Here is a 12,770-nt window from a genome sequence, read left to right on the forward strand (position 1 = left end):
GGTTTAAAATTCTATCCGATACACATCGACTATCTACTGCACACTGACGAACTGCTCCATACAATGTCCTCGGCTGCAATGTATAGCGTCCTCTATCATCCTCGTTCTTGTCGTTGTCGCGAAGCGACATGCCATAATAGACACTAACGTTAAAGGCTGTAGTGCCACCAAGACGCCCAAGGGCGATGCCAGTATCGGACCTTTTGGGGGCGAGACGGAAGTGGATGGCCAGGCTCAGGGAGGTCGCAGGACGCACAGCCAGCTCAGCCAGGCCCTGCCTCAGCTTCCTTCGCTACCCGGCCTATCCAAACCCGCAGGTCAGCTTTGACGATGCCCGTCTCGCAATTCACTCGGTTTTAATAAGAATCCATTTCCCAGGTCAGCTCTTGCGGGGAGCAACAGACGACAAGGGAGACCAGAAAACCGCGGCGCTGCTCGTTGGCCTGAAACTTGACCTTGAGGCGGAAGTTCACTTGACCGCTAGAGTAAAGGGCGACGTTTGTGTTGGGTTATACTAACACTGTGGTCCGCATCGCACACGCTACGAGGAAGCCACCGGTTTGCGTCGGGTGCTCTGGCAGTCAGGCTTATATCAGTTATCGATACGGGAGGTACGGGGGTCACGACGCGGGGCATGGTGGGGTACAAGCGGCGTGGGCGCAACGTGGGGCCCAACCCAGATCGACTTCCTTGGCTTTCAGGAGCTATTTTATTAGGCCGGAACAAATTCCTGACTTGTTTGACCGTCACAGCTCTGCTCGAACATATGCTATGGGACCAGCATACTGCTTCTTTCCCTGAATAAAATACCAAGCCACGGCAAAAGAAAGAGTAACACCGTAGATAAGAACATTCCAATTCATGGAATCCGGAGTAATAGCAACAGATTGCGGAAAGAAGGAGAAAATAAAGACAACGATGAGATAAGCGATTGAGACGATGTTGATCGGTCCTCCGAACTTCCCAAGACTCCATCGCGCATGTGGAAGCTTGTCTGAGCGGTACCTCTTAATCGTGACGCAAGTGATTGACACGATATAAGAGGAGATCAAGGCCGCAGTTCCAAGTGAAGCAATAGCGTTAAATGCCACGTTAGAGCCAATGTTTATCAGAGAGAGAAGGATCGTGATAATGAAGGACACCATGACGGCATTGAGTGGCACATTCCATCCCGGTCGAACCTGGGAAGACTCATCAGCGATGATCATGGAATGGATGGTGCGGAACTCGGTAGGTCTTACGTGGGCCAGGAAGCTTGAGAACGGAAGGCCTGAGTCGCGGGCAAAAGCAAACATTTGGCGAGATGCTGTGGCAACATTTGTGATGCAGCCGCACGCAGTCAATACTATGGTAATTGTTGTCAAAGCAGTGGCGCCGGCCGGTGATTTTGTTGCGATCAGGAACGTTTGGACAAACGGCATAACGTTGGGATCCGAAAGGATGGTGCTAACATCACCCATGCAGAAACAGAAACTTATCAGCATCACGAACCCAAGAGAGCCATTAATGACAATAGTCCACATCATGGCACGAGGTAGCGTGATTGAGGCATCATGTATTTCTTCAGACATCTACTGCTGTTAGTATTAGGATATCCATCAAAACTCGTTGACTGACGTACATGAGAGGCAGAATCTGCACCAATAAATGCAAAGACTGGCGAGAGCATTCCTACGAGAACGGCCAAGCCTGTAGTGCCCCAGTCTCCGCCGTCGTTAAACTGTGTAAAAACGGCGACGGTGTCGCTTCGTGGGGCTAAAACCCACAAAGGGATAAGAATGGCGAAAAACCCGCAAACGTGGAGTATAAGGATGAGACCTTCCACAAGGGGAAGTCTCTCGGCGAGGTACGTGTTGAATATGATGGCGAAGAAGCTGATCGTGATAATGAGAAGCGTACCGTGCCACCTTTCAAAAGCATATGATACATTGTTAATGATTATGAGACTTTGAATCTGGGACGCCGTCAGAAATGCAATACTGGTAATACCCGTTTGCCAACCCAAGACACAAATCCATCCTGTGATATAACTTAAGAAGCGTTGACAGCTCCTCGGGGCAAACTCGGACACCCAGTGGTATTGTCCTCCCGCAGTGGGGGCCATCGAAGCCATCTCAGCCATGGAGGCAATGACGGCAAGGAACCCGGCGAAAGTTGCGACATAACAGTAGATCAGGCCAGCGGTGCCGCCATTCAACAGGCCGAAGGAACTCGCTCTATCAGCACCTCGGATTAGCACGGTCCACAGTAAGTAGACACGGGCCGGAGCTGTTCACGTTAATTGCCCCTCCCAAGTACTCATCAATATGCAAGTGAACCCGACCATAGACAAGAACCCAAAGTTACGCTGTATGTTTCCGTCAGCCACTGGTCAAACTTCCCTCGCGCTTGGCTTTCACAAACATTGAGCTGCGGCGTCTTGCCCATCCGAAGCATATCATACTGGTCATGTCTTGTGCCTATCTTCTCAGATATGAGATCATTCGGATCATCGCCTTGGCCAGTGCACGTGCGAACTGGTGGATTCTCCATATTCACAGCTGCGGTTTTCGAGAAGTGCGCCTGGCTGACACCCGTACACCAGCCGAGATGGATAATGATGGAGTATACGAAGCAGATGAAGGACTTCGATGTGCGGTTAGGTCATGGGAAAAGTGACAAGCACGTGCCGTTTCGAACTCGGTGCGGACAGTACGCATCAACTTAAGATATTGTGCCGAGGTGACGACTTCGAGCCTGAATTAATAACGAGGCCACCGCCATGCGTGCCTTCTTTGATTGCGGCAGGGCCAACGCATTGAAAGTGTTTTCTGGCTCGGTGTCACAAAGCGGAGGCGACTCCGACACGCAACCCGGTGGCTTTCTGGTCACAGCTACCAAGACTTGCCTAAACTGGTATCGCGCTGCCGAGAAGCCGTGGGGGGTAGGAGAGAGCCAGGTTGTCCGAGACGGAAGTTCGCCCGTGCCGCAGCCAATAAGCCCGTGAGAACCGGCAGTCAGGGGATTCTTTGCTCGGCCAACCTTGTTGCAGGATGCATATGCCGGTCATCAGACTGTTGGTTACACCTCTTCGTTTTGCAAAATGCGAACATCCTACATAACGAAAGCTTTAGCAACCCTGCCGGGCTCCTCAATTTCGAGGATTAGTCGGCCCGCACTGCCCCAATAAGCTAAGCGAGCCGGATCACTGCCAAGGCCGACTCGGGTGCCTTGCGGAGACTGGCCTTGACGCGTCGTCTGGTCAGTCAATTATTGGAGCGCAGGACCTCTCGCCTGTGCGTGGCATGCGCTACTCGCTCGGCCACGGTGTGATGCCCTTTGTGAATCACTTACCTCTACTACAAGGAGATGAGACGCTGCAATCTACATTCCCTGGACCACTCCGGGATGCATGTGAGAGGTCTGGCCGTTCCATGCATGTGATACTGTGCTCACGACATTGGACGACTAGTAGCGTACGCACTCCAGTACATTCCCGGGAGACGTTCATGCCGTGACGGCTTCGTTCCGGGGACCGTCGTGATAGCTGAGCGTGGTGTTGTACAATTATTCGTTCTCTGATAACTTCCCTCTTATTGTGTTTAGGTGTAGTCATTCTAATCTTGCAGGTTCGCACCATGAGCCTGTAAGTGCTTGGCAGGGGGCCGATCCTGAAGTACGGCGATGTGATGCCCCGTTGGTCAATCACTGTGTTGGATACTGACTACAACCCCTTTATTTCGTTTTCTACGTGCCACCCTCCATCCCCAGGAGATTTCGGATGTTTTTGATTCAAGGCCAAGGAGAGTCGCGTCCAGAAGCCGGCAGGGGCAATGGCAGGCGAGCTCTGCTGCGCTTTTCCTGCGTCGGCGTGGTGCCGACCACTGCTCAGTGCTTAATGACCTAGGCACCGATCTCATTATCGAAGGACGAGTTTGTGCAAACTCAATCCTGCATTCATCGAAATCTCGACTTTGGCCACTCAGCGACGCGTTTATTTGTTGTGATCTGACAAGGAGTCAATGAGGCCTCTTTATTCACACGGAAACCGACATGTTTTCACGCCATGCACCGTATGACGTCCACTCTCGCTTCTCGGACATCGATAGCGACCACCGTGGTGGCATTCTCTGGATTGCTGCTCTGTTGAGCATGGTATACTCGGTGCTCAGCTGCATCGTACGGGTGTATCTAGTTCATCAGAACCCGTCCAGAGATACGGTAGCGTTGACGGTGGCCACTGTGCGATCACCTAGTCCAACAATCTGCTTCCACCCACTGTCGGGGTACTGACAAACTCCTCGGCAGATGGCCGGCCTCGCACAGACTTTGATCGTTATCTGCCAGCTGTTGTCGGGCTACGGAACATCAATCAGTCTGCTCGACCCTACTAGCATATTGGCCATTCAGAAGGTACGTTGACCCCCGTCTATGTCGCCATAATACATATAGCTCATCTACATTGACAGCTTGGATTTGTGGCAAATATCCTCTTTATTTTTACCCTCTCGCTGGCCAAACTATCCGTTGTGTGGTTCTTGGGACGACTGACTCCCAATGTTAACCTTTTAAAATCCTGCTCTGCCCTTGCCGTTGCTTGTGGTTTGTGGGGAGCTGCTGGAGCCCTTTCCCTTGCCTTGAGGTGTGACCTGGCTCACCCGTGGCTCGTGATCGGTGTGGATTGCCCTAACCTGGTGAGTGTGTATAGCCTCAGAACAGGCATAGCCTCAGGGCAGGCGAGGCTAATAGAGGAGTAGTGGCTCCGGTGGCAATTGGTCCTGGCGCTGGGCATTGTCATTGAGGCCGCGCTCTTTGCATTGTCAGTCTGGCTTGTCTTCAACCTTATGATGCCAGTCGAAAAGAAACTGGTGGTCGTGTTGAGTTTTGCGTTCCGGTTGCCGTGGGTTCAGTGTCGGTAGCCTACATGTGCGGATTTAATTGCTAACCTTTTACCCTTTATTAGGCTATACTCTGAGCCACCTGAATCAGGCGCGCTTGAAGGCGGTGACAGATTCCAGCAGCGCCGATCACGATTGTGCTGTGTCCGAAATTGAAAGCACTGGAGATGGCGTGCGTCGAGTCTCTGACGATGGGTCACAGGACCTCTTTATCCGAGAGTCCGAGACACAGGAGAGGAACAGTGGCGCGGCGGAAATGTCGCTGCGAGGTTGAGCCCCGGCTGTGCGAGAGTGGAGCTCAGGTGACTACAAGATCTATTCCGTCGCCGAAAGCGTACAGTCTGTTGGGAAATGGCCGTGATATTATTCGGGATTGATTGAGGCAGTAAAACCTAGGAGTAGAGCCAATCTCTGAGGCAGGCTGGTGTGCTGGTTGCAACCGCGGCATGGCAGGCTTCCGCCGCTGCAGCAAAGCTCGACGCAAACATCAACCCGCGATAGCATTCGTTTTAGCGCTACGACCTGGCCGATGAGGGATTCAGATGCTGCCGCAATCCGTTGGCCTGCCGTGCACTCAGTCGCTGGAGGCAGCCCCAGGTCGGGACGGTGTCGAGCGACTGGAACCCCACCTGGGCAGTCACCCGATGTCAGAATAAGCCTGTAAGGTACTGTAACAACTTGGAACCTGCCCGGTACACCCCGCACGCCCTGCCCTGTTGCCCCAGTGCAAGCCCCCGGCCGCCACCGATGAGCATTGCTCGACCCATGCCTGTTCTTCATCGCTCTTCCAAACCCATCGAGCGGATCGACGCCCGCATCTCTGCACCGAAACGACGCAATTCCGACATCTACGGTCGGAGCACCCACGGCAGCCTCGACGCCAAAATGCCCGCGATACGGAAGGCGAGGCGGAGCGATATTCGCGCAATGGCGGAGTCTGCAGCCGCCGCGTTCATGGACGAGGAACTCTGGGGCAAAGTCATGCATCCGCACCGGAAAGAGTACCCAGGGGATTTCGTCTTGGGGTTTGAAAGAAAGATTCTCCGAAACTGGCACCACCCTCGTCGCCGATTTCTCGTCGGACTGGACCGGCATTCTGGGAAAGTAGTGGGCTTTGCAGAGTGGGAGCGTCAGGGCATCCTCGATGATCCGGTCGCCCCGTCATGGGTTCAGTACCTGGACATTGGTGGGCCTGCGCGAAACCCTGAACACTGTACAGTGCCTAATGCATCGCGACAGGTCAGGCCATGAACAAAGCGACTGAATATTTCGTTGAAGGAGTGAGCTATCTGCGACCGAATCGAGCAGCAGACCCGACAAAGACTCATATTCTCGACGAAACTTTTCCCCTTATCGCGCACTATTGGTGTGGCCATCGGTCGCAAAACTGGTGCCTACAATTGCTGGCAGTTCATCCCGATTTCCAGGGCCACGGCTTGGGGGCGGAACTCGTCCAGTGGGGCGTGGACGCGGCCGATGAAGAGAGCATTTGTGCCTCGGTTGTGAGCGCCGAGGAAAAGGAAGGGTTCTACAACAGATTCGGCTTTGCAGAGGTGGGCAGGGCAAACGTGGGCTCCTTGAAGGATAATGGCATTAATGGAGGCGCAATCATGTTCAGAGTGAGGAGATGTCCCGAGACGAATGCCCAAGACAAGCGGGGAGAAGTGTAAGTGAACTGGCAGCGACCTTGCGAACGCCACACCCGGCGGGCGGACCCCGCGACAGGGCGCTGTAGCCCCTGCGTCGGGGTAGGCCGGCGTCGGGCCACCACTGGCGCGAGCGCATACTCGTCCACTCTATCGCGGCTTCACCTTCAGGCACCCAGGTTTAGCATTCTTCCACCCCGCCTCGGTTCTCGAGCTCGCAACCGGGGACGGAGGTATACATAGCCTCCGCGTCGATGTTGTGCACCCAATTGCCGAGGTGCTCGCCCATCTCGTTGCGCATCTCAACAGGCGTGCGCTCGGAACCAACGTCGGCGGCGCGTCCGGGTCAATCAGAACCTCCCAGTCCTCGTGGCCGAGCTCATCTGCCAACGCCAGGCGATGCATTATGTGACAGAGGGCTCGTCGTTGTGGACACTGTCGTTGCGTGCGCCCACGACTCGTTAGCCGGGGGCCGCGTCGCCCTCGAGGAGCGTTTCTGGGGCTGTGATGCACAGCGATGTGCGACTCGGTCGCCAAGACCTTGCTGTCGCCCTTGCCCATGCTCCCAAGCACGGAGGCGTAGACCGTTCGACCCGTCGCGATGCCGCGGCCAAGTACTGGAATACGGACGACCACGCGGGGTTGAGGCAGCAGGGGGAGCTGGTGAGACGATTGGGGGGCCCTGGAACGAGGCGGGCACGAGACTGGTGACGCCAATCCACATCAGAAACGCAAACCGTAGTCCGTTCCAAATCCAGGCGAGGATACTGCCGAGCCCAGGTTGTCTTTCGACGAGTGCGAGTTCCATCAAGGGCAATTGAGCATTGGCATGATGCCAAAGGCGCGGCCAACGGACCTTTAATTGACCACGCGGCGAATAGGACCACGGCGCGGAAAGCCATGAGGCCCAGTGCTCAGCTATCTGCCACAGCTCAGCACCGCTCTCGCTAAGGGGTGGTCTTGGGGCGGGGCAGCGTGTCATCGCTGTGCTTATGAAGAGTCGTCTTGGCCTTAAACTCCAAACACCCTGGAGCAGTTGTTGACGCTTCATAGCTACCCTAACCGTGCCACACGCCGCCAAAGTGCATGAGATGGCTCGCCGCCGACCTTCGAGACCATCGATATGGTCCAGGCCTTGGCGGCGCGCTGGTTCAGTGAACATGCCGCCGGCAATCGCAGCGAGCACATATGGGGTTCTAATCGACCCAAGGAAGCCTGGAGAGCAACAGCCATCTGACGATTCATTCAACTCCTGGCGTGTTGTCTACGCTATCTCGTCCCCGAGCAGTGCTGCATCGCCTACACCTAGAGGGTTCTCTGCCTCAAAGCGTCGGATGAGACAAGTGTGCTCCTCGCTCCTGGATGTCACTTCAAACTCGAAATCAGTCGCGTAACTCAAAACACCGGCTTGCGGCTTGACGTCCACCTCGATCTTCTTCCCGGACGCATCCAAACGATTGCTGATTTGAAAGCAGGCCAGCGACCTGGCAATGTTTAACCATAGGAAGGAGTCCGCAAAGAAGCGACCAGGACATATTCTACGACCGTAGCCAAAGGCCTCATTCGCGGGGTCGGGTTCGTTCCGGGGACTCAGGAAACGTGCCGGGTCGAATGAACTTGGCTCCGAATACACGCGCGGATCGTGCAGAAACCACCAAACAGCTGGCAGAAGAAACGCGCCTTTTGGGATCTCCATGCCTCTGTATGCCACGGCAGCTGTAGTCAAATGAGGAAACCCCATCGGGGCGATGGGCCACCACCGAAGGCTCTCTTTGACGAGCGCGTCAACGTACGGGAGTCTGTCCCGATCCTCCAGAGTCGGCAGGCGGTCGCTGCCCACAACACGGTCAATTTCCTCTTGGGCCGTGCGCTGCACTTCTGGGAACATGATCATGGCTGCCGTGAACGCAGTGAGTGTGATGACGGCCGTGTCCGCTGCAGCACCATAGAGGCTAGCTGCGGTCCAGACTATGGCGTCTTCGTCTTTGTCGCTCAGCCCAGAGCCATCACTGGAGCTGAACTCGTCGATCAAGCGAGAGACGTAGGACTCGGCAGAAGCATGAGCGGCCATCTGGCGCACAACAAAGCGGTACGGGATGTACGCTGACTGGAGGATGCTCCGGCGCCACCTGCGAGCAACCTTCTTGAAAGCGAAGCATGGCATACTCTCCGGTAGATAGCGAAGGGCAGGAATAATGTCAACGGGCCACGCCATAGGAGCGGCGGCTTGAGAGAACTCGGCCATCATCCGGTCCGTGAGTTCCACGAGTGGATCGAGACCGGCGGCCTCAACGGTGTAGCCGTACGCCATCTTCAGCACTGTGGCGGCGGAAGTACTGGAGAGACTACAGGTAAGCATTTGTTGGCGCCTGCATTTTTTAGAAAGACATGGACTTGCGTCTTGTAGTGCTCGAGCAATTTTTCGGGTTTGTCAAGCGTCCGAACCAGCTGCCGATTGACTTCCAACTCCTGCGCAGCCGCAAACCGAGACGCAGACGTCTTGGTACCAAGCTCCTTGTGTAGCAGCTTGCGCGAGTGACGAAACGTAGGAGTATAGCTCTGGCAGATGACGATGGACCCGTACCCGCAGAGTTCGTTCGCAAAGACCATAGACGGACGCCCGGATGTGTTGCTGGACTGCTTGTCAAGCAGCTCGTGGGCGGCGTCCTTGTCGTGGATGATGATGAGAGTCATGCCCATCACTGTGACTGAGCTGATCGTCCCATAATCGTCCTTGTGCTTGAGCCAGTGCTGGAATTCGACCGCGCCCGGCGACGGAAGGTCCCGCATGTTGCCGACGATGGGGAGGGGCTTCGGGCCTGGGGGCAGCCTACGTCGGTTCCGGCCGTGGAGAAAAACAAAGCGGTAGCATACGTAGAACAACAGAATGGCGATGACATACCACCACGGAGAGGAAGCCATCGCGGGCTACAGACCAGAAGAGCATTGGTACGTCATTGAATCCCCAATACCAAGAGTCAGAAAGAGAACGAAAGATAAAGAAAGGGCAGAAGGAAACGCGAATAAGAGGAACCCCGGGCATGTCGCGCCAAGCCATCGGGAAGTGAGGAGGGGGTTGCTTGCTGCGGCCAGGGGCAAGCTTGTCGAATCAGTGAACTATGAACAAGGTAAGCGTCGGGCCATATGACCATTATCGACATCGGGCACCACGCCGAGTTAGCGCGGTGTTGCAACTTGCATGATTGCACTTCGGCGCGTTGGGGGCCGTTGTATCCCAACTGCTGAGTCCATGTCGACTTGTACGAACGTTTTCAAGGGTCGGATTTGCGAATAATGCCGGCGCATCTGTTCACGCTCCAGCATCTAGCGAAGGACCACGTATCAGTCGCCGGGCTCGCGCAATATGGCAGGGCCAAGTGGCGCAAGTCAAACGAAATGGTGTGGGCCTGGGGTGCCGGGTCCTCAACTTGAACCTGTACGCGCTGCGCAGGCAGCTGGACATGGACAAAGCATACGCTAACGTGCACATGCAAATGATTGCCATGGATCTTCCAGTATCGCAATTGAAGGGCTGCTAAGAGCGTGTGCGATTGTGAGAGCGTACCAGATCGCAACTTGCAACCCCGTCATAGGCGCCATCGCGGACATTTCGTCACAGGTGGTATGCACCTGGCCTGCGACTATCCGCTGAATTGCCTCGCGCAGATGTCTACGCATAACTTGGTCACGTAGTCGAGCTTCAGCACCCCTTGTTGCTTTGCCGAACCCCAGTTTGTTACCCAGGCTCTCCCACACCTCGTGTGACAGGCATTTTCTGACTTGGACAAGGCGACAAGTCTCGAAGTTAGAGCTCGAACTTCACCTTGGGCACGGATAGTTCCTTGTGGCAGTCCTTGGAAATAGAGGCAGAACCCCTGTCGCCTCGAAGGAAGCCTGTAGCAGGCAATGTACTCCCCATCCTTGCAGACCGCATCATCGGGAAGGCGATCAACCAGTTTGGCGTGATAGTCTGCAACAGTCCCTTTGACTTCAGTTTGCGCTGTTCGACATTCTTTACTGAGATGTGCGCAATCGCCAAGAATGGACGTCCTTTGGACCCTCATACTACTGTCTCGATACTCCTGTCCTGTTGCTCCGAGTGGCAAGAGTCCAACAGCAGTGGCGTAGAGCGGTCGCATCTGTGTGCAGGTATCAAGAAGTGTATTGCCTCCAAGCCACACTGTGTCCCGCGATGAAGGCAGAACACATGTAGCGGATATGTCCGGTATGTAACGGGGTGGTCGAGCAGGTCTCCGTGTTCAGGATCTTGGGATTCTGACTGGATCCAAGGGGCTAGACGAACAGCTGATATGGCCTACCTCTACTTAGTTTGCGCTTGACTCAAGTCAAGAGTAATGCGCGCACGGTCACTGGGCGCAGGCGGCGGCCGTTGCTGGCCTTTTGCCTCAAGGCCGCGCGTACTCAAGGTCCAAGTCTCCCGGCCGACAAAGGGCCGCCGACATGAGCCAGCATCACCACCTGGGACGAGTGAGTCCACGTGTACTCGTAACTACATGTCACAACGAGGAACTGGAACACTCAGGGCGGTGCCCAGAAAGCGAAACAGGCGCCTGGATATCTTTGACACAATCCGATGCTCCAGCCAGCCGAACGACCAAGCGATCAGCTACTGGTGCGCCCTGCTGTCGTGACTCGTAAGCTGGGCCCGACGCCCCGCGTTCCATGCGGGTTCCGGGGGTTGCTACCGGCCACAACCACTAAAAGAGACCCTGTCACAATCTCACCATTGGCGGGCTACAGTGCTGTTTTTGCTGCTGCCGATCACAGCAAGGGCGGATGGGTCGATTCCAGGCCTCTACGTTAGGACCCGGTTGCACGACCACCAGACTTCAGGCGACGTTGGAGACGGCTAGTCTCAAAGGACTCGCGCAGCTCGGGTGGTGGGAAAGCCCAGTCAGCTTCAACGACCAGCTTCTGCGCGACCAGACAACTCTCAATCACTTCGATTACTGCTGTAGTCGGTCGTCGCCTGCATGTCATCATTTTCTGCCAATTGCAGTCGCAGGACTGGCAGCGCTGAGTCCCGACAGACTTGGCTGTTGCAGGCTGAGATGGTCTCAATTTGCAGTCGCAAACGAATACCGATGCTCTCCACGACAATGCTCCTGAATCAAGGCCTTGAAGTCGCTATAGCTGCGCCCTCTGGTGCCGCCGCCGCCAAGCGTATGGGCAGGCCCAGAACAAGTACGTAAAAATCCGAAGTACCCTCTATCCGCTACCCGCGTTCATGAACTTTTCCTGTCTCGTTACGAACCAAGGACCGCCCATTGACCCTGGAGGTTCACCCCTTAAGCTTGTACGAACCCATCTTCCGTGGAGGTACCCTGGCAACAAACATGCGGTCAATGTCATTGAATGAACGCCCCTCCAGGTCAGGGACAAAGAAAAAGCTCCAAACACCAGCACAAAGCGCCGAGACGCCAAAAATGAAACCAACCTTGCCCTTCAAATTGCCTTGATCCGGATTCATCATGTAGGGAATGATGAGGTTGAACGTGATGCCACAGAATGCTTGCATGCCCGTTGCCAGCGCCACAGTCGGCGCCCGGAGGGACACGGAGCTAACCACGCCAAGGATGGCAAAGGCGCAAGAGCCCACGGTAAATGTGTAAATGAACGCGAAAGCGACAGTAGAGGCCGCCTCCACTGTTTTGCCCGCTCCACTGGGAATGACATCAATGATGCCGATCGTGAAGAGAAGTGCCGTTAGGCAAAAAATTCCCGAAACGTAGATCTTCCGCCGGCCAAGTCTGTTTATAACAACCCAGTTGCAGCAGACACCAAAGAGCGCAACAGCCGTAACACAGACGCCCAAGTCAAAGGTTCGACGCGTCGGCAGCCCAGCTAGCTGGAAGAAGTAGGTACTGTATCCCACGATACAGATGGTGCCCGTACAATGTAGTCCAAGAAAGACAAACGTCGATATCATAGTGCGTATGCGGTTGGTGCCCCGAAAGCACAGCATGATAGACGATAGGCTTGCGTCTTTGTTGCCCTCCTCTGCAAGGGTGTTCTCCAATGCGCAGACCTTTGTCTCGATGTCGTCTCGAGAGCCTTTCCCGTAAAGCCTGGCGAGCGAGGCCTTGGCCTGATCTCTCTTGCCTCTGCGGACAAGGTAGCACGGAGTCTCTGGAGAGAAAGGTAGACCTGCCACAAGAAAGAGGCAGAATGGCAGCTGAACTGCGAACGGTCCACGGTACGCCCAATGCGATTCCAACTCTCCGAA

At 55.2% G+C, this 12,770-nt stretch overlaps 2 protein-coding genes across 2 annotated transcripts; one reads left to right on the plus strand and one right to left on the minus strand.

Annotated features, from left to right (window-relative positions):
* Nucleotides 1-5,804: 5,804 nt before the first annotated feature.
* On the plus strand, nt 5,805-6,547 carry PLICBS_008919 (uncharacterized protein; the record flags this gene model as incomplete). Its single annotated transcript, XM_018327789.2, has 2 exons — nt 5,805-6,063; nt 6,117-6,547. 2 exons carry the CDS (start codon nt 5,805-5,807, stop codon nt 6,545-6,547), a joined length of 690 nt encoding a protein of 229 aa, XP_018173730.2.
* A 1,240-nt stretch (nt 6,548-7,787) lies between these two features.
* On the minus strand, nt 7,788-9,313 carry PLICBS_008920 (uncharacterized protein; the record flags this gene model as incomplete). The annotated part of the gene is made up of 2 exons (XM_065601498.1): nt 7,788-8,834; nt 8,912-9,313. 2 exons carry the CDS (start codon nt 9,311-9,313, stop codon nt 7,788-7,790), a joined length of 1,449 nt encoding a protein of 482 aa, XP_065457570.1.
* Nucleotides 9,314-12,770: the final 3,457 nt, after the last annotated feature.

This window comes from Purpureocillium lilacinum, assembly GCF_023168085.1.
Source record: "Purpureocillium lilacinum CBS 284.36 DNA, scaffold_7, whole genome shotgun sequence".
NCBI lineage: Eukaryota > Fungi > Ascomycota > Sordariomycetes > Hypocreales > Ophiocordycipitaceae > Purpureocillium > Purpureocillium lilacinum.